This window comes from Nannospalax galili, unplaced genomic scaffold (assembly GCF_000622305.1).
Source record: "Nannospalax galili isolate Female #2095 unplaced genomic scaffold, S.galili_v1.0 scaffold760, whole genome shotgun sequence".
In the NCBI taxonomy this organism is placed as follows: Eukaryota; Metazoa; Chordata; class Mammalia; order Rodentia; family Spalacidae; genus Nannospalax; species Nannospalax galili.
The window spans coordinates 243,479-268,922 of record NW_008347555.1 but is presented as its reverse complement, the minus strand read 5'-3'; the positions used below and the strand labels follow the sequence as shown (position 1 = coordinate 268,922).

Here is a 25,444-nt window from a genome sequence, read left to right as displayed (position 1 = left end):
GAATTACATATAAAACCTATAAAGGAGACACTGTACTAAGATCCTCTTACTATTGGCCATTCTGCTGCCCATCTGCCACAATCTACTATTTAAATATTCATTGATCTTTGCTTATGGCTTTGGAAAATATATAAATAAATGTTTCTTTTAAAGGGCAATGGAGAAAATACATCCAGATTATAGTGGTTTCAATGAGGTACCTGTCCCCCTCAGGCTCCAAGTACCTGAACACTTGTTCAGTTGGTGGTGCTGTTTGGGGAAGGTCATGGAATCCCTAGGAGGTATAGCCTAACTGAAGGAAACATGTCACTGGGGGAGGGCTTTAGCCTTGTCCACTTCCAGTTTGACTCACTGCTTCCTGTGCCTGAATGAAGATGTGCGATCTCAAAGTTCCGTTCCTGCTGCCTCTGTTACCTTGCTTCCCCCACAATGATAGACTCTTATCCTTCTGGAACCATAAGTCCAATAAATCCTTCCTTCTATAAGTTGCCTTGGTCATGGAAGTTTATCACAGCAACAGAAAGTAACTAATATAGAGATTAACAATACCTTAATTTTCAAAAATTGATCACAATTTAAAAAGAGAGAGAGCACCTGTTTTGTTTTTATACATTACAATGAATATGTCTGTTTCATGGTTCTAACACAATTAGAACAAATCAGAGAAAATGAAAATATGATCTGAACTCTGTCAGGCATACATTTTCATTTAATAAGACACAATGGGATCAGTAGTTTTTCTTAAAGTTGACTGTACTGTGGAACCTACCTCTAGTTCTTTAATTTTTTCTTCTGCTATTTTCTGTTTCTCTAAGAGCTGATTGTGAATTACTTCCTTGGATTGTAGAATAAACCTGTAAGACATAAAAAAGTTAAAAATTAAGCCACATAACCACTGTGTTCATTAATATCTAAAGTTACATACCACAAATATTAAATAAACCAAGACAATGAGAAGAATGATCTCTCAATTCAGGACAAATATATTGTTAAGCAAACTTTAGAAACCATAACAGGTTTTTAAGCTTTCGTGACCAAGAAGAAACAAAAGCTTAAAAGTACATTCTGGTTTTTTTATTTAAGAAGATAATCTGGCTTCAAAAACATTTCCACATAGAGCCAAGCGTGGTGGTGCATGCCTTCAATCACAGCACTCAGGAGGCAGAGGCAGGCAGATTTCTCTGAGTTCAAGGCCAGCCTGACCTTCACAGTGAGTTCCAGGCCAGCTGGGGATACAGGGAGACCCTGTCTCAAAAAAAAAAAAAAAAAAAAAAAAAAGATTTACACATTAAAAAAATAATAATAAAAGCATAAAAGTCTACTAGTCTTTTTAAACTCAACATAAAAGCAACAAAAATCCCCTATACCTTTATTTTCAGTTATATAATTTAACTTTTATGTAGACTTGTAAAAATAGTATATGTAAACTGGAGCATCCATCTTTTTTTTTTTCTGTAACAGCAGCAACTCATGACCTTTTAAAGTCACAATCAAGTACTGTGTTAAGATCAATGCATTAGTGTTTATGAGTTCATCACACAAAAAGCACTGTATAAGCCCTAGTATCTTTTATTATTATTTCCAGAGTGTATAATAACTCTGAAAAGCTCAAAATGCAAGTGGAAAATTTCGACTTTTTTCCGTTTCATAGACAGGCACATTATTTACCACTGATGAGGGTCCAAATATGGGGAAGCTTTAAACATTAACACTGAATCTGTTTTGTGGCTTTAAGTTCATAATTCTTGCTGCAGGGAAAGGAAGAACAAACTATTTTATTGCTTCAAATAAGTGAGCTGAAGTATTTCCCTTACACTAAAACTAAGGAAAAAAACCCATTTACTCAAACCTCTGTCAGGATTGTTTAATTAGACTAAAATAGATTTCAAGTAATGATTACAATTAATTAAAGCAGACTATTTAACCTCTTCCCACTTAAGAATTCAGTAGTTCTAAAGAACTGAATGTTATCTTTTAAAAAAAAAAAAAAAAAAGCCAAACAAGAAAACATCTCAAAATAGCAATATGCAATTTTCTCTGACATCTTCAAAACAAAAACCAAAAATAAAAAATCTGTGACCCGGGCATGGTGGCACACACCTTTACTCCCAGCATTCAAGAGGCAAGGCAGGCAGGTCTCTGTGAGATGAAGGCCAGTCTGGTCTATATAGCAAATTCCAGGCCAGCTGGGGCTACAGGGAGACCCTGTCTCAAAAATAAAATACTTTAAGAACTGTGCCTAGGTGGATTCTCACCAAGAAAATCTGTTACCATAACTACTGAACAAATAAAAAAGAGACTCAAAGGGCAACGAGCTATGACCTAACCCTGAGAAGAAACAACTACTATTTCTTCTCCTCCTCCTCCATCATCTCATTACACTTTCCCACACACAATATAATCCAATCAACTCCTTTTCTTGCCACTAATTGTTAAATCTCACCCATGAGGTGGCTAACCCAGATAGATACCTTAACTGATGTTCTCAGTCTTCAAGGATAAGTTGATCCTTTGTAAAAATCTCATATTATGTCCTGGAAAGATTGCTCACACTCAACAATTAATTCTAGGTGTTTCACTATAGAACCCTTCCTGTCTAAATGTTCTTACTGAGTCCAAGAGACAGGTGTTATTTTAGGAAAGATTATGGAACGATGAGATTTTTTTTCTCAGAACTAAGTCATACTATTATTTGAGAAGAGTTGTTTTTGAACTGCACTAGGTCTCAGTGACACCATGTGAACAGCAGTACAAGACAAGGCCCAAGAGTTGCCAATTTATGTCATTTACATGCACAATTTTGCTATGAAACTCATTTAGGCATGGAAGTAATTTTCAAGGTAAAATACATGATTTTAAATATCACTGATTCCTGGCCAATGTGTAGTTTTCTCAAATAATACACTGTTAGACATCAGCTTTATTAATGTCTGGGAAAATTTCAAAGCTAAGTTTAGAGGTCAAGTCATTATTTATGTGGCCTTTAAAAAGAAAGTATCTGAACAGATACTAAATCCCTTGAGCAGAAAATAAAGTTACTAGAAAGCAAGAACACTTAACAACAAAAACATGTTTTCCATGGCCTCATACCCCTGAGGTAGCTATATTAGACCAGGCCAACATCAAGGCCAGAGGGCAGCTGACCTACTACTACTCCTCCTCCTCCTCCTCCTCCTCCTCCTCCTCCTCTAAGCTTAAAACATCACAGCTATGAAAGTTTTAAACAAGGATAAGTATTGCATAACCTCAAATGTTTACCTACAAGGGTAGTTTGCATAATCAAAATTTGAACACAAAATTTATGGGAAACTGGTTGAGCCCTCAACTCAAAAAGTAGCACATAAAAACTATAATGAGGAAAAACCTCCAAGAAATGCCAGGATTTTTTAAGTCTTTGAAAAAAAAAAATCTATATAATTTGAAAAGGGAATGAATTATCAGAGTCATTAGGAGAGGCTATATCATGATCATAATATAATCGTGAATCTTACTATCATAAAAAATATTCATATTATTTGTAATTATACCACCTGGGAAACTCATTTCTCTGATGGCTTCTTGATTTAACTATGAGAAATACCACTGGCTGTGTTCTGAATCAACCTACAGGGCTGACTAACTTCCACTTTCTTATAACTCAGTGTGGTGGTTTGAATGGGAAATGTCCCCCATAGGCTCAAGTATTTGAATACTAGGTCCCCAGTTGGTGGCAATGTTTGAGGATGTTTAGGAGGTGCAGCCTTGCTGGAGGAAGTATGTTACTGGAGATAAGCTTCAAAAGTTAATAGCCTCAAGCAGGTGTGGTGGTGCATGCCTTTAATCCAGGCTCTCAGGAGACAAAGGCAGGTGGATCTCTGTGAGACTGAGGCCACCCTGGTCTACATTGCAGGTTCCAGGCCAGTTGTTCCCTCCCAAGTGCTGGGATTAAAGGCAGGCACCACCATGCCCAGCATAAAAGTCTTTTCTTTAAAGACAGGGTCTCACTATATTAGCCCTGAACCCACAGAAATCTACCTGCCTCTGCTTCCCAAGTGCTAGGACAACAGGCATATGCCACCAAACCTGATTAAAAGTCAATCTTAAAAAGAAGAGAGGAAAAAAAAAAGAAAAATACCTCACTTAGAATGGCTAAAATTCAAAATACAAATGACATGCTGAAGAAAGGAAACTTATCTACTGCTGGTGGGACTGCAAATGGGTAGAACCACTGTGGAAATCAGTGTGGAGATTTCTCAAAAAGCTCAAAACTAATCTATGGTATGATCTAGCCACACCACTCTTGGCCATATACCCAAAAGACTCTATCACCTACTATGAAATACCTGTTCATCCATGTTCACTACTGCCCTTTGCATAACAGCCAGAAATTAGAAAAAATGGGATGTCCATCTTAAAAAAGATGAAATTATAAAATTCACAGGATGAAACTGGAAATATCCCGAGCAAGACTCAGAATGTCAAACATCACATGCTCATTCTCATAAATGGATGCTAGCTTTGAAATCTTAGGTATGCATACTTCAATCTGAAAATCCAGAGAGATCAAGAAACTAATACATGGCCATTGGTTGGAGGGTTTTCTGGGAGGGGTAGTAGAATGCGGTGATATGAAGGGCAAAGGGGAACATTAGACTAGGAAGGGTTAAATGGGGAAAGGAATGGGAGAGCAAGGCAGAGGAGAGAATATGGGGAAGGATAAGAAAAAGCCACATGGAAACCTACCACTATAGAAGAATCTTAAAGGACATACTTATACATTATAAAAAGAGATTAAAAGGAGTTACCCTATAGCAGGGAGTCACTGCCCTTTCCAGGCATCTTGGGTTAAGGAAAAAACAAACAAACAACCTCAATGCCAGGAATGGACTCCCTCTCTAGAAGCTGTTGACCAGGAATCCCAAAGACCCTCAAACAATAACTGGCCATTGCACCTCCTCTTGGTTACCCACCTGAACTGAATGGTAAGACACTACTTCTCAAAACACTACATACATGAGCTATAGAATAAACAAGAGAAATCAGGCTGGTGCTGACTTCAGCGCCTCATATGACTACTGACTAGTGTCCAAAGGGCTGGAAGGTGCTATGCATACTACTGGAAGGAAAAAAATAATCATTAACTTTATTCAACCATGAATCCTGTGAACAACAACAACTGGCCTGGCACGATATGCCCACAGGGGCAATATTGGCCCAAATATTATGGGATTGTAACCACTCACTCTCTAATTGGATTTAAGGCTCACTTCATAGAATGGAGCCCATACCTGACATTGATATCAGGCTTAGGAATCCCAGCACTTGGAAGTAAGACACTTAAGAGGATTGTTACAAGTCTGAGGCCAGCCTGTGCTACATGGCAAGTTCCAGTTTATGCTATATGGCAAGTTCCAGTTTGAGTTATAGGCATATCCTGTCTTGAGAGAGCAAGAAGACAAGGAGAGGAGAGAGGAGAGAAAGAGACAAACAGACCAACAACGACTTTCTGGACAAGACCCCCAAAATCATGGGAAACAAAAAAGATGTTATTACATTATGCTAAAAAGCATTTGAATAGTAAAGGACACAATCAACAGAGTGAAGAAACAATCTGTAGATTGGAAAAAAAAAATATTTCCAACTTATTTGAAAAGGAAAAACATCCAGAATATACAAGGAACTCAAAAAACATTCACTGGAGTGAGGGCTATAGCTGAGTTGGTAGAGTGCTTGCCTGGCATGCATAGGCTCTGGGTTCATTCCCCAGCACCCCATAAACTGGGTTTAGTGGTGCCTGCCTATAATCCCAACACACAGGTAGGAGGAAACAATAGAATCAGAAGTTCAAAGGCACCTTCGACCAGGAAAAGAGCTGAGGCCAGAGAAATGGCTCAGCAGGGTAAAAATGCCAAGCCTGAAGATTTGAGTCTGATCCCTGGAACCTGCACGATGGAATGAGAGAAGCAACATCAGGAAGCTGTCTTCTGATCTCCATGCATATGTTGTGTCATATGCATGCCCTTACCTACACAAACAAAATTAAAAAATAAAGTGGAATAAGTTTAAAAAAATAGTGTATTAGACAAGGAATGAGAAAGAATTAAGAGTTTGGGTCAGGTATGATAGCACATGCCTTTAATTCTAACACTGGGAAGATGGAGGAAGGCAGATCAAGGCCAACCAGGCCGACCAGGGCTACAAAGCAATACTCTCAAAAAAAGAACAAACAACTAGGGAGGCAGAAGCTGGGGGATCTCTGTGAGTTCAAGGCCAGCCTGGTCTTGAACATAGCAAGCACCAGGCCAGCCAGGGCTACAGGGAGACCTTGTCTCAAAAAAAAAAAAAAAAAAAAAAAAAAAAGGAGAAGAAGAAGAAGAAGAAGAAGAAGAAGAAAAATAAAAAAAAAAAAAAAAAAAAAAAAAAAAGGAGAAGAAGAAGAAGAAGAAGAAGAAGAAGAAGAAGAAGAAGAAGAAAATAAAACAACAAAAGAGGCACATGCCTATGGTCCCAACAACTCAGGAGGCCAAAGAGAAGGATGACTTGGGTTAATTGGGGCAACATAATGCTTGCCTAGCATGAATGACAACCTGAGTTCAATCCCCAACACCAGACAAATTGGGCATAGTGGCAATCACCTGTTATCTCAGCATTCAGAAGGTAGAGGCAGGGGATCAGAAGTTCAAGGTCATCCTTGAACACACATACACACACATACACACACACATACACACACAAATCCAAATGGAGGCTAGCATGGTGTCATATGCTTATAATCCCAGAACTAAGTCAGGGTTATGAGTTCAAGAGCCTGGACTACACTGCAAGTTCAAGGTCAGTGTGGGATACATAATTAAATCTACTTAATTCATCCTAAACATATTGTCAATGGTTTTCATGTGGCTAATCCACAACTGTTGGTCATTATAATGATTATATGTTGATTATTTTAGCAGATACTACTAGTTGAATAACCAGCCCTGTTTCTTTTACTTTGTTGATATAGTTCCAATCTTGTTTGGGTCTCTCCCTTGAGACTCACTGTACATTCTTAATTAGTATTACCCAATCATGTTAGTTCCATCCATCCCTTAAGATCTAGGCCCAAGAATATAGCCACACGGCTCACTTCTGTCATAAAATGTGAGAGATGGCCCATCAGAAGATTTCTGAGACAGATACCACTTTTTTCTTTTCTTCTCCTCCTTGCAGTATTAGAGACTGAACCTAGGGGCCCTCACACACATTAGGCAAGCACTTTACCACTGAACTATATCTCTGCTCCTACGAAGCAGACACCAGGAAAGAGAAACACAGACTGTCTTACTCTGGATGTTTTCATGTCTAAATGACATTTTTTGAACTGCTGCAGCCAACCTTAAGAAGGCAGCAGAGAGGGCGGGCAGAGGCTGGAGTACTGAAAAAGTACCGATACGGGTGGAACCATTCCCTAGGCAGGGGGTCCTAGACTGTGTAAGTGTAGAGTGTGCTGGGCACGAGTTAACAAGCATGTATTTATTTCTCTCTGCTCTTGACTATAAATATGATGTGACTAACTGAAGTTCCTGCCTTGACTTCACTGCAAAGAAATGTACCCTGGAATTGTAAGCTAAAACAAACCCTTTCTCCCCTAAGATGCTTTTTGTCAGGCTATTTTATCACAGCAACAGGAAACAAAACTAGAAATGTGTATGTGTGAGCATGAGTGTGTGTGCATGTGAGTGTGTGTATAAGTGTATATGTTTGAATGTATGTGTGTATGTGTGTGCTGGATAGCTTTAGTGTCAACTTGAAACATGTGGGTTGAGGAATCCTCAATTGGGGAATTTCCTCTATTGGACTGGCCTGTGGCCATGTCTGAGGGGCATCTTCTTGATGAGTGATGAGTGATGATGGTGCCACCCCTGGGCAGGTGGGCCTGTGTTGCATAAGAAAGCAGGCTGAGCAGGGGCCAGGGAGCAAGCCAGTAAGCAGAGTTCCTCCATGGCCTGTGCTCCAGCTCCTACCGCCAGTTTCCTGCCCTGAGCCCCTACCTCGGGCTCCCAGATGAACTGTGACCTGGGATATGTAAGCTACATAAACCCTTTCCTCCCCGAGTTGGTAGTGGTCAGAGTGTTTTGTCACAGCAATGAAGAAACAAACTAAGAAAATATGTGAGTGTGTCTTCATCCTCAGGCTCCCACCCTCAAATTCTCTTCCTCCCTCTGCCTCCTGCATGCTGGGATTACAAGAATGTACCACCACACTGGCCCAACTGCACTCTTAAAAATAAATACATAGGGGCTGGAGAGATGCCTCAGCGGTTAAGAACACTGGTTGTTCTTGCAGAAGACCTGGGTTCAAATCCCAGCACCTACATGCCAGCTAACAATTATCCATAACTCCAGTTCCAGGGGATCCAACAGCCTCTTCTGTGGGCATTGCACGATACAGGTGCACTTAGCCACATGCAGGCAATACACTCACACACATAAAATAAAAATAAATAAATATTCAAAATAAATAAAATAATAAATATGTAAGGCTGGACATGGTGGTGCATACCTTTAATCCCAGTACTCAGGAGGCAGAGGCAGATGAAGCTCTATGAGTTCCAGGCAAATTGGGTCTATGTAGTGAGTTCCATATATATATATATATACTGCAATAAAATTGGCTTAAGAAAAAACAATTAGGAGGCTACAGAGATGGCTCAGCAATTAAGAACACTTGCTATTCTTCCAGAAGACCCTGGTTCAATTCCCAGCACCCACATGGCAGCAAACAACCATCCATAACTCCAGCTCCAGGGAATCTGACACTCTCTTCTGGTCTCTGCCGGGGACTGCATATATGTGATGCACTTACAAACATGCAGACAAAAACACTCACACACATAAAATAAAGGGGGGAGGCATTCAGAGAGGTAACTAAGGTAAGACCATTAAATATAAAACAAAATAAATAAATAAACCAACCTAAGAACTAAACTCAAGGTCCATCTAGCATTTACAAATGTGAAAGAAAAAGAAACAATAAAAGAGATAAGAAGAATAGCTAGCCAGGCGTGGTGGCCTAAGCCTTTAATCCCAGAACTCTGGAGGTAGAGGCAGGCAGATCTCTGAGTTCAAGGCCAGCCTGGTCTACATAGTGAGCTCCAGGCCAGCTGGGGCTACAGGGAGACCCTGTCTCAAAAAAGACCAAAAAAAAAGAAAAAAGAAAAAGAAATGGCTGGTGATATAAGAAGAAAAGTTAAGCAGTAGTATCCAGAGAGCCAAAGAAAGAAAACACTTTAAAGAACAAAAATAGAAGCTGGGCCTAGTGGCCCAAGCAAGTGGACCTCTATGAGTCTACATAGCAAGTTCCAGGCTACCTGGAGCTATAAAGAGACCCAGTCTCAAAAAGACGAAAATAAATGAACAAACAAATAAATAAATGGACTAAGGGCTCCTGAGAGATCAAGTATCAATGAGGACTGGGACTTCATTGGTGGTACTAGAGAATCAAGGCCTCTGGAGGAGCCCAGTCCCACCTACAAACATTCTGTTTTGAGATAAGTAACACTGCAAAGTTCAGTTTGGATTAATTACAAACCACTGTCTATTTTTAAATCAAAACCATTTTACTCCAGAAATGGAAGCAGCAGTATGTTAACCTATTTTAAACAGATGCTTATTTGAGTTACTATTTGGCATTCTAAGTATTCTGGTAAATAAGCACCTCTGATGTTTACCACTTTTATTGTGGCCTCACCAAACCCCAAACATTACCATAAGCAGTGAGGTATTCTTCATTTTTCTCAAGATATGATCTTTATTTTACTAGGAGGTTAAAATATAAAACTAAAATAAAATATAATCACCAATAGTAAAAACGCATGACTATTCTATGAGTACAGAAAATTCCTGAAATAAGAGCAGAAAGCCAAGACTGGAGAGATGGCTCAGTGGTTAAGAGCATTGGCTGCTCTTGCAGAGGACCCAGGTTTGGTTCCCAGCACCCACATGGTGGCTAACAGTTGTCCTTAACTCCAGTTCCAAAGAATTCAATGCCCTCTTCTGGCTTCCACTGGCATTGCATGCATGTGTTGCACCCACATACATGCAGGCAAAACACTCATACATGTAAAATAAAGATAAATTTTAAAACTTTTTTAAAGAGCAGAAAGTCGTATTCCAATCCGGCCTAGACAACAGAGAACATATCTCAAAAAAAAAGAATGCATATTGTGATCCAAATCTTTTTTTTTTTTTTTGGTCTTTTTGAGACAGAATCTCCCTGTAGCCCCAGCTGTCCTGGAACTCACTATGTAGATCAGGCTGGCCTTGAACTCACAGAGATCCACCTGCCTCTGCCTCCCAAGTGCTGGGATTAAAGGCATGTGCCACCGCCACACCCGGTAAGATCCAAATCTTTTTACTCTCAGTCAATATAAAAGGATGGGCAGAGAGCAGTCCTGATCTATTTAAAGATATATTTTGAATACCAGGATCCCACTGCTCTCCAAATTTTGATATCAGAACATTAGAGTTCTTTGAAGTCAAAAAGATTGTCTTCCACATCTATGCTCTATTTCAAAGTAACTGATCTTCCTCAAAGCGGGAGATAAAGGCCAGTGGGATGGCTCAGCAGATAAGGGCACCTGCCAACAAGCCTGATAACCTGAATTCAATCCCTAGGACCTACATGGTAGGAGAGAACTGACTAACTGCAGTTGTCCTGACTTCCACATAAATAATTTTAACAAAAGTATTGTTTAAAAAGAGATAATAAGAGTTCCTGGCCATGTCAGAGATATTCAAATATAAAATTTTTAATTTAAAATTGTAAGTAAATAAGCATACATGCATTCTTCACAAAAACACAGGCACAAAAAGTGCACACAACGTGCTACAACCCTAGCTGCTATATTAGGGTAAAGATTATTTGCAGCTTTAAGCAATGCTGTGGTTGGCTGGTTGGCTGGTTGGTTGGGTTATTCCTTAGACAAATCTCCCTATGTAGCCCAGGCTGGTATGAAACTCAATTGTCTCGCCTCATCCCCAACCCTACGCACCCCAGCAAAGGGATTATTGGCTTGTGCCAACACTCCTAGATTCCAGCAATTTTTTTAGATAAGTAATAAAACAAAAAAGAATAGTAAATCACTATCAAGTATGTGTCCATATTCATGGTCTGATCCTCACATTCTGAGCCAATTCTTTTCTGAGTCCTTTTTAGGTATTTCACTAAACAGGTTATATTCCTTGACATGAGCATTCTGGTTATTGTACTCTAACAGCTAAGTGGCAGCTAAAATTGAAAAATTCTTTAATACAACCTGAAACTTTTTCTTTTTAAAAGAAATTTGAGAGTTAAGTCAGCTATAACACAAAGTGAAGTAACACAGTTCCAGGCTGCTGCTACCTTTATTTTTATCTGCACAGGAACAGCAAGTAAATTCATTCTCTCTCTTCTCTCTCCCTCTCCTCCTCTCTCCCTCTCTCCTCTCTCCCCTCTCCCCTCCCCCTCCTCTCTCTGTTGGTCTTTTTGAGATAGGATCTCCCTATAGCCTCTGCCTCCCAAGTGCTGGGATTAAAGGCGTGTTCCACCACGCCCTTCCTAAATGGTACTTTTCACCTTCCTGAGTTAACTATACTGATTCTTGCTTTTCACCAACTAGGGCACATTTTAGTGTCTTGTCAAGTTGTTAAATAACTGCTACTTTCATGCAACAAAGGTAAATTTTGTATAATCCTTTCTGTTTAAAAAAAAAAAAGTCTTTTGATGTCAGGAACCGCAGAAGCAAGTCTTCCAAAGTAACTGAATGAATGGATTACATTTCTGTTTTCTAAACAGGCTTAAAGCCTAAAATAAGTAGCCTCATAACAAGGACACAGTAAATAAAAATTTTATTTGAGCATGTTTGTACTATCCAAGATAAGACTTCTTTTTCCTTTTTTAACAATTGACTACCCCAAGATTTTTAAAATTAACTTCCTGTGTTTTGGTGAGAATGTTTAATACTGGGGAATATGGGAGGGGAAGAAAGAAAAACATTACTAAGGTACTCTTATGCAGCAGAAATATGACTATGTGAGTCTTACGCAAATGTTTGCTAACTTCTGCTGGCCTAAAAACAGTTATGTCATTGTAGACAGTAGAACAGAGATGTAATGGACACCAACTTCTTAAATCATTGACAACTTAAGGAAATTAAGAATATTACTCAAATACCTCCTTCCCCAGAGTACTGTATCTGTAGAAGATAGAGAATGCGCCCATCTGGGGTTATACACTATTCAACATCAACAAAACTGAAGTCATTTTTCCCTGTACAACAGAAAAAGTTGTTTTTCTTTCTCTTAGAATTCTGGGTAATGAAAGCTATGACTTTAAATGGCTCTGTACAAAAACATAAGAAGGGAGGGTCATGTTCCACTAGTAAAAGCAACTCAACACCAACAACTTTTCTTCTTTTAAAATAAAAGGTTTAAAAATTTGTTTAAATCTATTACCTTTGAAAATCGTATCTTTGCTTTGTTTTCTAGACTTTAAAATATAGATTAACACTTTCAAAGAAAATATAAAAGGAATTTATAATTTGCATTTGCAATAGGGCTCTCAGGCCCAGGGTAATCTACACACCTTTTTCCCTTCTGTACTAAGCATGATTCTGCTGAGAGCAATCACATGGCTGGGGTTACTACACTACAGCACTGACAATGTCAACAGTATTTGCTATACTTGATTTTGAAATTTTATTTTCTTTTTTCCTGTCAGGGTTCCGTTAGTCCCAGCTCACCTGAACTTATAATGTGGACTGGGCTAGCCTCCATCTCAGCTAGCCTCCATCTCAGAGATCCACCTGCCTCTGCCTTTGCTTCCCAAGGGCTGGGATTAAAGGTATGTACCACCATGCCCAGCATTTATTTTCTAGCTCTTGGGAATAAAATGTAGTATGACGTCTCCAGCTTTAAAATTACTTCAAATTGACTGGAAGACCAACTCTACAGCTACATGAAATTGTAAAAGGGCTGCAACCCTGAGGCTGCATGAGGAGCTCTAATCATAGTTAACGTAAGTGAACTTAGAAGAACTGCAAACTTTACTGAATGTTACAACTAAAATTATGCACCAACACTCACACTTAAGACCAATACAAACCAACATTAAGATCGGCTTCTCATACAAGCCAGGCATGGTGGTACATACCTTTAGTCCCAACACTGAGGAGGCAGAGGCAGGAGGATCACTGTGAGTTCAAGGCCAGTCTGGTCTACATAGTGAGTTCCAGGCCAGCTGGGGCTGCAGGGAGACCCTGTCTCAAAAAGACCAAAAAAAAAAGGATTTTAAACAAAGGGAAATTCAACAATTCAACCAAGCTGTCATGAAGAGCTCAAATTTCTATATTCTAATTTGGCAAAAAATTGCTTAAGTGCTCACTTTAATTTCTTACCCATCGGGAATATACCTACTATTTTCATTTTTACCTGTGCAGCATTTATCGTAAGTTTAAACTTCTGGATCTTACAACCAACAAAGTTCAACCATGAAATTACTTCAACAAGTAGAAATAGCAACACTGTTCCCAAACAGCAGCTTCTGCATTGCTAGACACTTATCTAGTTGGTAGATTTATACCATTGTTCATTCTTAGTTCCTTAAATGTAAAAAATACCCACAGAATGGTAGCATACCTCTAAATTAGTTTAAATATGGCACAAAGTTATTTTTAGTTAGGTTCAAGTTTTAAAAAGGGACTTATCATTCTTCTCAAAGGCTAATCTACTCAAGTTGCTCCTATATTAAAAAAATAAAAGGCGAATTTATCTGTTTTGAAAATTAGAAATGTTATTTATGCACTACTCAAGCAAAATGTTAGACTAGTTCTCACATCAAATGAAGATCAGAATCGTGCCTATTGTTTATAAAAATAAGTTTGACATTTACTCAAATATAGTCCTTTCAAACACTTAGCATCATTAAATGTCATTTATGTGTACTTAAATATAATTCTTACCAAAAAATTTAAATTTTTTTAAACTTCTCACCCTAGAATAAAGTAAAAAAGAAAACCCACACAATTATAAACTGCTTCTTATTCATGAAAGAATACAAGAAATATTCACACTACATTCATTACTTGAAATCTGTATTCCCTCCTTGCATGCTAGAAAGATGCAAAGACAAACACTTCTAAATATTCAGACAGATCATCCCACAGTTGTAACTTTCATCATAGTTCTGAAAGCAGTGTGGTGAGGTCAGCTCACAAACAGCTTAAGCAGCAAAACTAGAAATTGGTGGTAGTAGGATCAGGCTACATAACAGCCTCTCCAAAGAAGATGAAGTAAGAGAGCTAAAATGTGCTGGCAACTTCCCAAAAGACAGGATGGAATACAGCTTTGAGCAACGAATACTCAGGGTTCAGTGTACAGCAATTCATCTTCACTGACCCTGCAGCCTGACTTTCCTTACTTTAACCCCAAAATAGCCCATATATAAGTTATTTAACACTACCAAAGTTCTCTCTAAATATAAGCTAAAGGACATGTGCACTTGCAGTGATTTGTTAAACTAAATATATACTCTGAAAAATCTGACTCCCATTCTATGCAAAGATGAAGAAAATAAAACAGACACAATTACACTGAAATTATTCTGTACAGAATAACTTTTGTTCTCTAAGAATTATGCCTGAGGTTTGGCTTTTCCTTGTCTACTCTCCCTGTAGCTGACTGACATTGAAAACCAGTCAACTTTCTCAAATAATTTAATGAAGGATTAACCCTATCAGATTAATCCAGTCAGATCAAACAATTGTGGTAATAAACAATTTTTTGGACTTTAGTGAAAACATCTTTGTTTTGTTTTGGTTTTGAACCAGGATTTCACTATGTAACCAGACTAGCCTGGAACTCCCTATAGCCCATGCTGACCTGAAATTCACAATCCTCCTGCCTCAGCCTACCAATTTCTGGGATTCGAAGCATTCACCATCACACATGACCTTATATGCTACTTTCATAATTTCATCTTGACTAAATCATATATTCAAAATAGGATTATAAACTGGGCATGGTGGTACATGCCTTTAATCCCAGTACTCAGGAGCCAGAGGCAGGAGGATCTCTGTGAGTTGGAGGCCAGCCTGGTCTACATAGCAAGTTCAGGCCAGCTGGGGTTTAAGGGAGACCCTTTCTTAAAAAAACCAAAAAAAAAAAAAGGAAAAAAAAAAGAATTATAAGTTCCAACTCTTAAATCTCTCATATTTTTTAGGCATAACTTTTTCCTAAAGAATCAAAAGACACTGAGCATGGTGGTAGAGGCCTATAATTCTATCCTATCACTTGGGTGGAAGAGGCAAGAGATCAGGAGTTTAAAGTCATCCTCTGCTACACAGAGTTTAAGGCAACTTGGGTTAGCTGAGGCCCTATCTCAAACAAATAGAGAACCACCACCCCAAAAAAGCAGTTATTTTAGACTTAAAATACGCCTCAGAGCAGGGCATAGTGGCACACACTTTTAATCCCAGCACTTGGGAGGCAGAGGCAGGCGGATCTTTGTGAGTTCGAAGCCAGCCTGGTCTACATAGTGAGTTCCAGGTCAGCTGGGGCTACAGAGGGACCCTGTTTCAAAAAAACAAAACAAAACAAAACCCAGGCAGCTGGAGAGAGAGGGTTCAGTGGCTAAGAGCTCATAGTGCCCTTGCAGAAGACCTGAGTTTGATTCCCAACACCTACATCAGGCAGCTCACAACTACCTCTAACTCCGGGTCCTGGAGGATTCAACACCTCTGTCCTCCCTGGGTACCTGTACTCACATGTACATACACACACAATTTTAAAAAATTGCTGGATGTGGTGGCATATGCCTTTAATCCCAGCCCTCAGGAGGCAAAGGCAGGTGGATCTCTGCAAGATTGAGGCCACCCTGGTTCACTTTGTGACTTCCAGGTGGGCTGTGACTAGAGAGACCCTGTCAAAAAACAATCAACAAAAAGACAAAAAAAAAAGTAGTAATAAATTTTTTTGGGGGGGGGTCTTTTTGAGACAGGGTCTTTCTGTGCCCCCAGCTATCCTGGAAGACCAGGGTGGCATTGAACTCACAGAGATCCGCCTGCCTCTGCCTCCTGAGTGCGGGGATTAAAGGCATGTGCCACCATGCCTGGCAGTAATATTTTTTAAAAAGCATCAGGTTCAATTCCGATCAATACATATTTAACATATATTTTGTGTCAAACATTATACTGAGCAATGAGGAAACAAAAGTAATATATGTATATGGTTTCAAGAGAGTTGAATTGGTTGGGGAGATCACATTAAGTACTCAATGTGCTGCACTGGCAGCCAAAAAAGCCTTGTTGTTGGGGCTGGAGAGATGGCTCAGTGGTTAAGAACACTGGTTGTTCTTGCAGAAGACCTGGGTTCAAATCCCAGCACCCACATGGCAGCTAACAACTGTCCATAACTGCAGTCCCAGGGGCTCTAAAAGCCTTTTCTGTCCTTCAAGGGCATTGCATGACATGGGTGCACTTACCTACATGTAAGCAATACATGCATACACATAAAATAAAAATAATAAAATTTTTTTTAAAGTTAAAAAAATAAAAACAAAGAAATAAAATAAAAACTGGAGGAAAACTCATATTGCAATGAGAATTCTCAAGTAATACTTTAAAAGGAAGACAATTTAAGATAAAGCCTAGAATTAAAGAAGTGAATCACAATGATACTCAAGATTACTCAAGATCATAAATTCAGAAATAGATATTTCAGGTTTAGCATCAAGAAAGAGAACATCCTCATGACCAGACTAATACTCAGCAAGTCTTTTCTTCCTCTCAGGCTACCAATACTCTGGCCAAATAACAAATGCTATTCACCTTACATGCCCCTACAATGCAGGGTCAAACACTCACACTCCCAGTACGGTTCAGAAAGCACAAAGGTTAAATTTAAAACCAAACCTTATCCAAACATTTAAAATTACACATTTCTCTTACAAAACATAACTTACACAAAATAAATCTGGAAATACCATTCTACCTTTAATTACTTCATATGTAAACCTTTAAACTCCACAAGTCTTTGCATAGAATCTGTAGAACTTTGGACAGTATGGAAAAAAAAAAAAAAAAAAAAAAGAAACTCCCCTATCACTTACAAAATGTTTAATAAATGACATTCTAGTTAAAAATAAAAACTTCAGGCGGGTATGGTGGTGCACACCTTTAATCCCAGCACTTGGGAGGCAGAGGCAGGCAGATCTCTGAGTTCAAGGCCAGCCTGGTCTACATAGTGAGTTCCAGGACAGCTGGGGCCATAGGGAGACCCTGTCTCAAAAAAGACCAAAAAAAACTTCAGGCCAGGCATGATGGTGCACACATTTAATCCCAGCACTCAGCAGGCAGAGGCAGGTGGATGTCTGTGAGACTGAGGCCAGGCTAGTCTACATGGTGTTCCAGACCAGCTGGAGCTACAGGGAGACCCTCTCTCAAGAAGCCAAAAACTAAATAAAAACTTCAGGGCTGGGGATGTAGCTTACTGACAGAACACTTGCCTGTCATACACAAAGCTGTGGGCTCAATTCTCAGTGACACACACACACACCCCACATACAATAATAATAAAGAATTTTAAAAATTAAAAATGCTAAAACTTCAAAATGAGGCATGGTGGTGCATCCCTGTAATCCTGGCACTTGGTAGGTGATCAATCAGGGCTTTGGCATGAAGCCAGCCTGGGCTATAGATTCCCTGTCCCAAACAACAAAAAACCCTTCACTGTAGTTTAAAGGCCAAAGATAGTAAGAGTCTATTTTGAAAAAGATTCTTCAGCTGTGACAAAACAAAAGTAATGATGTGAAATCCAAGGATGTTAACAGGCATGCTAGGAAAGCTGGCACTGCTGCTTTAAGACCTAAGGATACTCACATTAAGAAAAAAAGCAACCAGCAGTGAATGTCAACCATGCACTTCACATTACATAGACACATAACTCAGGGCTCTGCTTTGTTCTCAGCCTGTTTTGTACCATTAACAACCTCACAAATTAGAGCCCTGTAATCACCTGTAATCCCAGCACTTGGGAGATGGAGGCAAGAGGATCAGGAGTTCAAAGTCATCCTCTGACTTTGAGTTGGAGGCCAATCTGAGCAAGAGTAAGACTCTCTCAAAAACAGCCAACCAACCTTACAAAAGAAACCCTCATTCTCTTAAAATAAACCAAAATAAAAAATGAGGCCGGGTGTGGTGGCACACGCCTTTAATCCCAGCACTTGGGAGGCAGAGGCAGGTGGATCTCTGTGAGTTCAAGGCCAGCCTGGTCTACATAGTGAGTTCCAGGACAGCTGGAGCTACAGGGAGACCCTGTCTCAAAAAGACCGAAAAAATAAAAAAAAATGAACTAAAGAGAAAGTATGATGTGGACTGTTCATTCTGAGAAACAAATCAGATAATTATATTCTGCCTCTTACCAGAAAGACAGAGATGAGTTAGTCACACGCAGGGTCTTACTTCTCATGATGTCATTCTAAAGTCATTACAGAATTTTAGACATCATGCTTCCTCTAAATCAATCACAAAACAAGACTGACGTCAAATTCCACTCTTACTAAAGTTATGGTCTACCAAGTATATAATATCCAAAGGCCAAATTAAAAAAAAAGAAAACCTTCTCTACCTCCCCCACTTTAAAAAAAAATTTCCCTTTTAGGTAACTGCAACGGAATGTGACCTGTACTTAAGGGCTTTCCCAGTCTTCATTTTCTTCTTTAGCAAATATGAAGCAGACCTAATCTCTCTCATAAAGAAAGTATGTTTTTGATTTTTAAAAAAATGAAATGTAGGTGGCTAATGGTATCAGTGACTAGGGCTTTTGAATGGAGGCCTTCTCCCTTCTCACTGGCCCACTCCTATTCTCAGGAGTGTGTTCTCTCTCTCAATAAATGGTCTCTTTCTAGTCCTTAAAAGTTAAAAATATAACTAAATTATATTGATAATTAGAACAAAGGATAGATGAGTTTACTACATTTTTCACACATACGTAGTCCTCCTAATTAGAACAATTCATTGCCCCTAGAATGAGTGTATCTAAATGGCAAATGAATCTATATTTTTTTTTTACAACTCTAGGTTAGATAGCTACAAGACTTATTTGTATCACTCCTAGTAAATCAGGTAAGGAGACTAACATAATACCTATCAAAGTAAATTTTCACATACAAAATTACTATAACCATGTTCCTATAACAAATCTCACTTAAGCACAGAGAACAAAGTATTTAAGAAATATATTTCATCTGGGTGTGGTGGCACACACCTTTGATCCCAGCACTCAGGAAGCAGAGGCAAGTGGATCTCAATGAGATCAAGGCCATCCTGGTCTATATAGCAAGTTCCAGGTCAGTTGGGGCTACAGGGAGATCCCATCTCAAAAAACCAAAACCAAAAAAAATGGAAATGTATTTCAAAGTTAAATACTTAATAACCATCTGGGGCCAAACCTGGTGGTACACGCCTACAATCCCAGCACTCAGGAAATAGAAGTGGATCAAGACTTCAAAGCCTTTAAAGGCTATATTAAAGGCTAAGTAAGTTCTAGACCAGCCTGGGCTATACAAGACCCTATCTCAAAAAAACAGGGAAGAGGGTTGTCAGAGAGATGGCTCAGCAGTTAAGAGTGTTAGTTCCTCTTACAAAGAACCAGAGTTCAGTTTGCAGCACACACATCAGGCTCAGATTGCCTGTAATGCCAGCTCCAAGGGATCTAACACCCTCTTCTGACCTCCAAAGATACCACATGTGTGCATGTACACACACACACACCCCTTTAAGAGAGAGAGAGCAAGAGAGAGAGAAAAAAAAAAAAACAGATACACAAACAACACACATCTGAGGTTCCACTCTATTTTTTAAAGAAAGCATTTGACTAGATGATTTTGAAAGTTATTTCTATGATACATTAACCAAAATTTTTAAATGAATAGTTCCACCATTTAATTCAGACAGAAGCTCTCACAAGGTAACACCATTAAGACATATTTTACTTACATTCTTCCTACACCTTCATACATGTTAGTGTCATCTACCAAAGTCATAATCTCTGTGTCTGTAAGATGTGCGTGCTTTTTCGTTCTGTTTAGCTGTTCAATCTGTATGTCTGCAAGCTTCACCTTCTGTTGGGTGTCAATAACTTTGGCTTGAAGCTCTGTGAAGGCCTAGTGAAAACAAGTCCTGATTTAGTAGGTAAACATTTTAAAGGAAGTTTTAAGTCAAATCCAAATTTATTAAAACAGAGCATACTAACCAGATAAAGCTGTGAAAATCAAAGCGCAAATAAAAGCCAATATAATTATAATACTACACTAAATTCTAAATACCCTTATTCATAAGAGATATGATCAATATGAACAAGCAAAATAAATGCACATAAAATAATAACCATACCAAGTAATCAGAGACTAATAAAAAGAGTAAATAGGGGCTGGAGAGATGGCTCAGCGGTTAAGAGCACTGACTGCTCTTGCAGAGGACCTGGGTTTGATTCCCAGCACCCGCATGGCGGCTGCTATGAACTGTCCTTAACTCCAGTTCCAGGGGAATCCAACACCCTGACCTCTGTGGCGTTGCATGGCATGGGTGCACTCACATACATGCAGGCAATACACTCATACACACAAAATAAAAATAATAAATAAAATATTTTAAAAAAGAATAAAATGCATAGGAAATGAAGCCCAGAAAATTAAAGCAAGAATCATAAAAATAATAACTCAGTACATCTGTATTACAAACTATATTTCAAAGCATTTCACATTAGTTCAAAATGGCAGCTTAAGAATCAGCCATGGGCCAGGTATGGTGGTACACGCCTTTAATCCCAGTGCTCAGTAGACAGAGGCGGGCAGATGCCTGGTCTACACAGCTAGTTCCAGGCCAGATGGGGATACAGGGAGACCCTGTCTCAAAAAGAAGAATCAGATATGGTATCTCACACCTGTAATCCCAGCACTTGAAAGGTGGAGGCAGGAGGATCAGGAATAGTTTAGCACTCAGATACATAAGATGTTCAAGGCCAGCCTCCGCTACATGACATCTGTCTCAAAAAAATTTTTTTAGGGCCATCCAGTTAGCTCAGCAGGCAAAGGTGCTTCCTGCTAAGCCTAATGACCTGTGTTTAATCCCCAGGATCCACATGGCAGAAGGAAAGAACTAACTCTCTTAAATTGTCCTCTGATCTCCATTCACTCTGGCACTGTGGTAACACATGTACTGACACCCACGTGGACATACAGATAGACAAAATAAACAAAATGTAGGCCAGGTGTGGTGGCACATGCCTTTAGTCCCAGCACTTGGCAGGCAGAGGCAGGAGGATCTCTGTGAGTTCAAGGCCAGCTTGTTCTACATAGTGAGTTCTAGGACAGCTTGGTCTACAGGGAGACCCTGTCTCAAAAAGACCAAAAAAAAAAAAAAAAAAAGTTTTGTTTTTTTTTAGCTTTTTAAAATTTTATTAGATTCTTAAAGAAAAATCCTCAGGGCAGGTGAGCTGGTAATCTGGGTCTTGAGGAAGGGAATGGTGGGAAGAAGGAAAAGTCATGGAGCAATGCAGGTTTAGAGCCTGCATGTGAGGTCAGACACATGGCTGGCCAGCAGCCACACAGCTGATGTAATTTAATTTTTTTAAGTTAAGATAGACAAGGTTGGTGCAATGGCTCAGCAGGTAAAGGTACTTGCCACCAAGCCTGACAACTTGAGTTCAATTGCTAGAAGCCACAGAGTGGAAGAGCCAACTCCTACAAGTTGTACTCTGACCTCTACACACAAGCTCCACGGCATGTGTGTGCCCACACTCACACTAGTACACATCATACATACCAACACACAGACACACAAATAAATAAATGTAATAAAAACAGAATACTGTTAAAGCTGAGATTTACATGCCAGGCATGGTAGCACATAGCTTTAAACCTTGCACTCAGGTGGCAGAAGCCAGTCTGGTCTATAGAGTGAGTTCCAGGCCAGTGAGGGCTACAAGCACAGCATAAGAGAATGCTACGTAAGAGCTAAATTCATAACTTTCAAGACAAGAATGGAAAAAAAAAAAAAAAAAAGACACACATACCTAATATCCTCAGAAGAGTAACAAATGGCTTCTTTTATTAGGAACAACAGCTATTTCAGCTGTCCTATTTCTTAGACAAAGGTCAACCAGAAGTAGTCACTTAAGATGCTACTGGGGGCTAGGGAGATAGTTCAGTCAGCTGTAAGGAGTTCAATCTGTAGTACCCACATAAAAAGCTGGGCATGGTGGTGATGTAATCCCAGGATTGAGGAGGCTGAGGCAAGAGGATCCCTGGGACTCACAGGAGAGCCAGTCTCGCTGAAATCATAAGTCTAGGTTCCAAAACACAAGATGAACCGTCCTTACTTTTGACACAGGATGTCCTGGGTAAAGCCTGGGATACAAGAGACCCTGTCTCAGGAAAAACAAAAACACCAGAATTTGAGCAGGTGACAGGGTACAGCTTGCCTCAAAAGCCTGATGGATCTGAGTTTAATCCACATGGAAATAAAGAAGTGACTTCCAAAAGCTGTCCTGTGACTTCCTCACAAGCGCTCTGGCATGTGAGCCTACACACACACACACTCACATTCAACAATAATAAATAAAATAAAAATTTTAAGAAAAGCGCACCTTAAGCCTTAAGTCAGGCCTGGTGGCACATGCCTTTAAGCCCACCACTCAGGAGGCAGAGGCAGACAGCTGGGGCTACAGGGAGAACCTGTCTCAAAAAGACCAAAGGAAAAAAAGAAAAAGAAAGCAAGAAAGGAAAAGAAAAGCACACCTTAAATTCTAGCATTCAGGAGGCAGAGGCAGGAAGATCTCTGTGAGTTCCAGGCCAGCCTGGTCTACATAGTGAGCTCCAGGCCATCCAGGATTACTTAGTGAGGGCCTTTCTCATGAAGGAAAAAAGAAAGAGGGACTAGAGAGATGGCTCAGCAGATAAGAGCATGTACTGCTCTTGCAGAGAACCCAAGTTTGGTTCCTATCACCCAGGTCTGGTGGCTCACAACTGCCTAGAACTCCAGCTCCAAGGGATCTAACACCTCTGGCCTCCAGCCTCATTGGCACCTGCACATGCCCACACACAAACACATATACAGAATTAAAAATAAAGTAAGTTGCCAGGCATGGTGGCGCTTGCCTTTAATCCCAGCATTTGGGAGGCAGAGGCAGGCAGATCTCTGTGAGTTCAAGGCCAGCCTGGTCTACAGAGTGAGTTCCAGGATAGCTGGGGCTACAGGGAGACCCTGCTTCAAAAAGACAAATTAAATAAATAAATAAACAAACAAATAAAATAAGTCTAAGAAAGGAAAGGAGGGAGGACAGGAGGGAGGGAGGGCGGGCTCCCCAAGAAGGATACCAGAGGTTGGCCTCTGGCCTACACAGACATACACACACATAGAGAGTTCCTCACCTACAGACCCTATTGATTTTTTTTTTAAGTATGAGAATACTAAATTATCTTCTCAATCTTTCTTAAAATTTTTTGCTTATTTACTTATTATCATTATGTGTTATAAGAGTATGGGCTGACATGCTGGTATTTACCTCAGCAGACATTAGAGAACAACTTTCAGGTCTCTCCTTCCATCATAGGTTCCAGGGATTGAACTCTACCCCGCAGGCTTGTGCAGCAAGCACCTTCACCCACTAAGCCATGTGGCTGCCCTAGGCTCAATCTTTAACACTAGACTTTTTGAGGGCTGGAGAGATGCCTCAGCAGTTAAGAGCAGAGGACCCGGGTTCAATTCCCAGCACCCACATGGCGGCTACAAACCGTCCTTAACTCCAGTTCCAGGGGAATCTGAAGCCCTCTTCTGATCTCCGTGGCATTGCACAACACAGGTACACTCACATACACATAAAATAAAAATAATAATAGATATTTAAAGAAAAAAAAAAGGACTACACTTTTCTTACCACCTACCTTGTAATCCTAGCACTCAGGAAGCAGAGGCAGGAGCAACAGAAGTTCAAGGCAAGACTTCGGTACCTGGTGAGACCCTGACCCAAAAAAGACGACACACATACCAAAAAACACTAGTTTCCCTTTCTAGAAAAGTAGGTTTAAACTACATGAATTCTAGGGTCCTTCCGATTATAGTCAGCCCTGCAATGTACAGCTTGTAGTAGTAGTAGAATCCTAAGGACTTTTAGTTAGCAAAAATGTTTCTGAGTAACAACCCATTTATAAGTGGAGGGAGGTGGTGGGGAACCTCAAGCTTGTAAACCCAGAACTCTAGAGGCTGAGGCAAGAAAACCGGCCATGAGTTCAAGGCCAGCCTGGCTACATAGTAAGTTCCAGACCAACCTAGGGTGCAGCATGAGATACTGTCTCAATGAAACAAAACAACACAAATTATACACAACTGAATGAACAAAATGAAAAATCCAATTCCCTATGACAACTCATTTGGAAAACTTTACTGGGCGTGGGGGGGGGGGGGAGGCTGGCAAATTCTTTAATTAAAGAAAATGGAGATGGGCAGGAAGATTTAGCTTGAAATAAGCATTGCCATAATAGTGTCTGGTTTCTAAGGTGCAGATACCGGGACTTTTCAAGATATGGCTATCGAATAATGACCTAAAAACAAAGGTTGAACTTGCAGTTTTTCAAAGCAAATGAAGAAGCCGAATTACATACACCTCAGCTCCGGCAAGCAGCTGCAGAAGGCATCAATGTGAGATGCTGTCTTCAGTTCTTGCTATGCGACTGAGTCCCTGAAGGCTCCAAAACAGAGAAATGGCTCTGGTGCTCGCAGGGGACGGCCGACCCGTGCCAACATTTTCAGCCCCCGCCCGGGGAGGCTCCGGAGCCCCTCGCCCACCCCAGCTGAGACCCGGGCCCGGCCCAGGACTCTCGGGAGCCAGCCGCCAGCCCATGGGCCTCCTTCCTCCGGTAGGGCTCGAGCCGCCTGCGATATTTTTGTCCGCACTCCCCTCATCACGCAAATGAAAGGCTCTGCCGGCTGAAAAACCCACTTTACCTTCTTCAACTCTAAGTCCACGGGGGCCGCCATCTTGGAGCACTCTTCTGCGCCTGCACATAGGAAGAAGGCCGGAAAGGCATGGGGAAGGGCTCTTTCAGGATAGCCAGACTTCTTTCTGCGCCTGCGTACGAATCAAACCCAACCTAATCCAGAGTCCCCACCCCCGCCCCCGCAGACTCTTCCCAACACTACACCCCACCCCACCCCCATACTCCGAAGGGATGAATGACAATAAATATTCGGGATTCCAATCCAATTTGCGTTCTCCATCAGGTGTGGCTCGTACAGCGTTCAGATGCAACCCAGCGTCCTGATTTCCTTTGTGACTTTGTTAAAGTTGACAAACAGCTTAATTCGTACTGCTACATTGAACCAGGTATGTAGGTTAGCTCAACCATTCAGTCCTTCAAGTAATCCCCATGCTGCCAGGGATGAATGGAGCCT

At 40.3% G+C, this 25,444-nt stretch overlaps 1 protein-coding gene across 1 annotated transcript in view; it reads right to left on the bottom strand.

Annotated features, from left to right (window-relative positions):
- The window catches only part of Pfdn1 (prefoldin subunit 1), a 61,721-nt gene extending 36,600 nt beyond the window's left edge, over positions 1–25,121 (bottom strand). The window contains exons 1-3 of the mRNA XM_008844277.3: positions 24,998–25,121; positions 19,991–20,157; positions 770–854 (exon numbers count right to left, since the gene is read on the bottom strand). Coding sequence (XP_008842499.1) covers positions 770–854; positions 19,991–20,157; positions 24,998–25,030 — 285 coding nt within the window. The 5' untranslated portion in view covers positions 25,031–25,121. The remainder of the gene's footprint in view (positions 1–769; positions 855–19,990; positions 20,158–24,997) is intronic.
- Between the last annotated feature and the right edge of the window lie 323 nt (positions 25,122–25,444).